Below are 4,735 nucleotides of genomic sequence, written 5' to 3'. Positions count from 1 at the left end.
TAGTATCATATTTATCATTATCAATATCATTATCATTATCACATATTATTATTGTCATTATTAATTTTGTCATCTTTATTACTGATATGATTACTATTTTTATCATTATTGCTATCATTATTATCATTATCATTTTATTATCATTATCATTATATCATTACTATATAATTACCACTGTCATCATCATTATTACTATTGTTATTGTCACTTTTATAACTACTACTACTACTATTACTATTATTACTGCCATTATGAATATTTTTATCAATGCAATAATTGCAATAATCTACATTACCATTATACTTGTTATCATTATCATTATCATTACTATTATCATCATCTTTGTCATTAATGCAATTATCGTTATAATCATCATTATTATCATTACAATCATTATCATCATTACTATCATTGCAATCATTATCATCATTATTATCATTACATTCATGATCATTGTTATCATTATAATCATTATCATTATTATCATCATTGCAATCATTATCACCATTATTATCATTACAATCATTATCATCATTATTATCATTACTATCATAAGTATTAGGTTTAGTATTTTTAATATTATCAATATCACCATTATCATTTTCTTCATTATCTTTATCGTTATGACCATCAGTATCATTATTATTATTTCTATTACTATTATTATCATCATCATTATTAGCATTATCGGTATCATTGCCATCTATTATCATGATTTTTTTCATAATTTCTATACTTTAATTATGCCTATCATTATGCCTATCATTATCATTATATTCATCATTATTACTATCATCTTTATCATTATCACCATCATCACCACCATAATCCCAAACATTTCCTTTCCATCACCCCCTACCATCACTCCCATCACCCCCTACCACCCATCAGTCCCCTACCATCACCCCCTACCACCCATCACCCCCTACCACCACTCCCATCACCCCCTACCACCACACCCATCACCCCCTACCACCCATCAGTCCCCTACCATCACCCCCTACCACCACATCCATCACCCCCTACCACCACTCCCATCACCCCCTACCACCACACCCATCACCCCCTACCACCCATCAGTCCCCTACCATCACCCCCTACCACCACACCCATCACCCCCTACCACCCATCAACCCCTACCATCACTCCCATCAACCCCCCTACCATTAGCAAGTGACACCAACCCAGGGGTTCCAGCAACAGTACACTGATCACACTCCTAACCAATAGAGGGCGATGCTTCGGGAGTCTGAGCCACGCCCGCATGTTGAAAGCGACGGCGACGACCGGCCTCAGGTTCTCTATGGTGCCTCGTGTCCCCGTAAATCATGGCGGGGGGGGCGGGGGGGAGAGGGGGAATTCCGACTGTGAAATTGGTCTTGCGTTCGTTCTTTATCCCTGTGTTTTGACTTTTTTATTGGTTCTATTTGTATGGGGTTTATTAATATCTTCGTTATTATTATTGCCATTATTGTTATTATCTTTATCAGTATTACCATTACTACTATTAGCATTATCATTATTATTATTGTCATTATTATTATCATTATTATCATTATCATTATTATCATCAACATCATCTTCATTATCATTATCATTATCATCATCAACATCATCTTCATTATCATTCTTCTCCACCTTTTTCTTTATCTATTCTCTTTCATCTTCCCCTGTTTTTCTTTCTTCTATCTATTCTCCCTCTTGTTATTTTCATTATTTGGTAATCTTGTATTTTGCTCTCACTGTCTACTATCTCCTTGATTGGTCGCTCGTTTTAGTCATCCAAGTGCATGATCTTTCCTTTATTTGCTTTTCCTTCGTTTCCTCCATCATTGCGCTGATCGTGTTAGCAAGGGACGGGAGAAAAAATGTGTCAAAGAAGCAGAAAAGGATTAACAGGGCGAGGTAAAGGGAGTGACTAAGCAGAGATCATCAGTTCAGCAGAAGGGAGAGCAAGGAAGAGAGGAGGGGGGATGGTAGGGGGAGAGGAGTGCCAATTCAAAGAAGAGTGGATAGACAAGGATCCCCGGCCACGCAATTTTGCTGTTGACGTACGGAATCCCGGCCGCATCCAACCCCCGCCCCCTCCCCCCTCTAATCACGCCCCCTTAAAACCCCTCCTCCAACCTACCCCCCTGCCGCGCCCCCCCTCTTCCCTCCCTCCCCTTCCCTTCTTTCAGCCACCATGACTCTTTCTCCGCCCCCTTCCCCCTCACGAGCCCTTCACCCTCCGCCTCCCCCTCTAAACGTCCTTCTTGAGCGCCCCCTTCTCCCGACGGAGCGACGGTATAAATACTTTTTGTCGAGGGATGATCCGACAGACTCGCTTCTCTTCTCCTGGCGTAAAGGTTCTTCTCCGTGTCTTCTCGCTTTCGGAAGGTACGTGCTGTGTGTGTCCATCTACTGCTGTGAGCGCGGCATACAGTGCGGAGTCAGAGGCAAGAGAAAAGAGGATTTCCTTAATCACTCGGGGAAAGTCCGCCTCCATATATGAAAGCGGTTGGACAAAAGGTGAATTTTGTTAGTGGCGGCCCGTTGGAATACCGTAGTAATCTTGACTCGCAGACATTAGTGTTAAAGAGAAATGTCTTTTCCGGCAGATATTTTCTGCACAGTCGCCTCTTTTTCGCCGGAAATGTTTGAAAATTATTTTGATATGTTTTACGAAATAACACAGTAATGTTCAGTTATGTTCCCGGTTTATAGATATGATAAGATTTTCATGTCCTTTGCGTGGCATTCTGTGATTTACAACCGCTGCGGAACATGTCTGGTTGTAAATAGGGATTAGTATATAGTACTCCCTCCCTCTCTCTTGACCTTCTCTTTTTCGTCTCTCATCTCTCTCTATCTATCTGTCTCTATCTCTCTATCTTTTACCTCTCTCTTTCTCTCTTTCTCTTTCTCTATTTCATTGACTCATTCCCTTTCAGCCTTTCAATCACTTGCACTTTTTCTCTTTCTCCCCCTCTTGTGATCTCCCTCTCTCTCTCTCTCTCTCTCTCTCTCTCTCTCTCTCTCTCTCTCTCTCTCTCTCTCTCTCTCTCTCTCTGTCTCTCTCTCTCTCTCTCTCTCTCTCTCTCACCCCGCCCCCAATTTCCGCTCTCTTATTCTCTCTCTCTCCCACTTTCTCGCCTAGACACACACTATCTCTCCAGAGCGCACTGTCTGTTACATAGTTCCCATTCCATTACAGTTGTAAGGCTTTACATCATTTCCTTTGTGCCAGAATTTGGGGTTTATTACTGGCTGCTATTATACCGTAAGTAAATAAGTTCAGATGGCAATTTGTGCTGGTACTGTACGTTCTCTTTCGGTAAGTTACCTAGAAAATTAGGTTAAGTTACATATAGCATACGACATACCAGTTAAGTCTCGCGGCTCATCTGGGCGATAAAGTCCTCTCGGGTCAGCCCACACCGCATGGAGAAGTTGCACAGATAGAGGGGCGCGTGATTGGACTTTATTCCCAAATGAGTTGGCGAGACGCGGGGGTTCCAATCACCGCTGCTCTAATCTGTGGAATTTCTCTTTGCAGGATGTGGCGCTTGACGGCGACGTTGCTGCTGCTGGCTCTGGCCTCGGCCGAACCCCAGGGATACAATTACCTGCCTCCTCGTCCCAACACTCCCTGCCAGACGGTCACCTCTGTCGTCTACGACACCCGCGTTCAGACTTCCGTCAACGTTCAGACCGTAAACCAAGTCAACACTCAGTACAGGACGACCACAATTGTCAGACAGCAGGTCGTGCCCACCACTCTCTTCCAGACCCGTGTTCAGACGCAGGTTCAGTACCAGACCAGTGTCATTCAGCAAACAACTACCCTCGTTAATAACAGAGTTCAGACCCAAACCGTCCCCAGTCCTCCCATTGTGCAGACCCAGTACGTTACATCCACCCGTGTTGTACCACAGGTCAGCTACGTCACCCAGACACAGACCCAGACTCAGGTCGTGCCTGTTGAGGTGACCCGCACGCAAGTTCAGACAGTCAACCAGCCTGTCACAAACTACCAGACTCAGGTACAGCAACAAACACAGGTTGTTACGCTCCCTGGTCGCGATGTTGTGCGCACACGGGTACAAACTGTCGTCCAAACCTCAATCGTAAGGCGTCAGCAACCAGCCAACACTCGCTACGTGACGTCGACACGTGTGCAACAGGTGTTGCAGACATCTGTCGTCCGCGGACAAGATGTCGTAAGGACCAGCGTTGTCCAGAGACAACAGGTCATTCCTTTCACGTCTGTCAACACGCGTTACGAGAATGCCGTCGCCACTCGCGAACAGGTGGTGACGAGGACCAACGTGGTTACCCAGACACGCGTCCAGACTCAGGTGGTGCCCCAAGAGGTGGTGAGCACCCAGGTGGTTCCCACCACCATCTACACCACCCGCTACGAGACCCGTGTCCAGCCCTTCACACAGGTGCAGACCGTGGTCAGGACCCAGTACGTCACACCGGCCCCCGTGGTACAAACCAGACAAGAAGTGCGGACCTCTGTGGTCCAGGTGCCCGGCCAGGACCGCGTGGTCACCAGTCAGGTCGTGCAGACCCAGCAACAACAGCAGGTCGTCTATCAGACAGTTAACCGCCCTCAACAAGTTACCGTCACCCAGACTATCACAGCCACATGCGGACAGACTGGTTACAATTACCCAGCACCGGCTCGTCCCTTTAATTTTAGAGGATAACTTGTCTCCACGAGAAATAACGTACAAGAATCAGAGCT

The 4,735-nt window shown here is 45.1% G+C and overlaps 2 protein-coding genes across 2 annotated transcripts in view; both read left to right on the top strand.

Moving 5' to 3' along the window:
- The first annotated feature begins 1,264 nt into the window (after positions 1–1,264).
- LOC138859106 (uncharacterized) lies at positions 1,265–4,697 on the top strand. Its single transcript, XM_070122441.1, has 2 exons — positions 1,265–1,321; positions 3,369–4,697. Exons 1-2 carry the CDS (start codon positions 1,265–1,267, stop codon positions 4,695–4,697), a joined length of 1,386 nt encoding a protein of 461 aa, XP_069978542.1.
- LOC113804351 (uncharacterized) overlaps positions 2,272–4,735 on the top strand; it is a 4,140-nt gene continuing 1,676 nt past the window's right edge. The window contains exon 1 of the mRNA XM_027355203.2: positions 2,272–2,379. The gene's annotated coding sequence lies outside the window, so the exon portion shown is untranslated. The remainder of the gene's footprint in view (positions 2,380–4,735) is intronic.

The sequence above is a fragment of the Penaeus vannamei genome, chromosome 6 (assembly GCF_042767895.1).
Source record: "Penaeus vannamei isolate JL-2024 chromosome 6, ASM4276789v1, whole genome shotgun sequence".
NCBI classification, from domain to species: domain Eukaryota; kingdom Metazoa; phylum Arthropoda; class Malacostraca; order Decapoda; family Penaeidae; genus Penaeus; species Penaeus vannamei.
The sequence above is the reverse complement of the archived record's forward strand: the minus strand, read 5'-3'. Positions and strand labels throughout refer to the sequence as shown.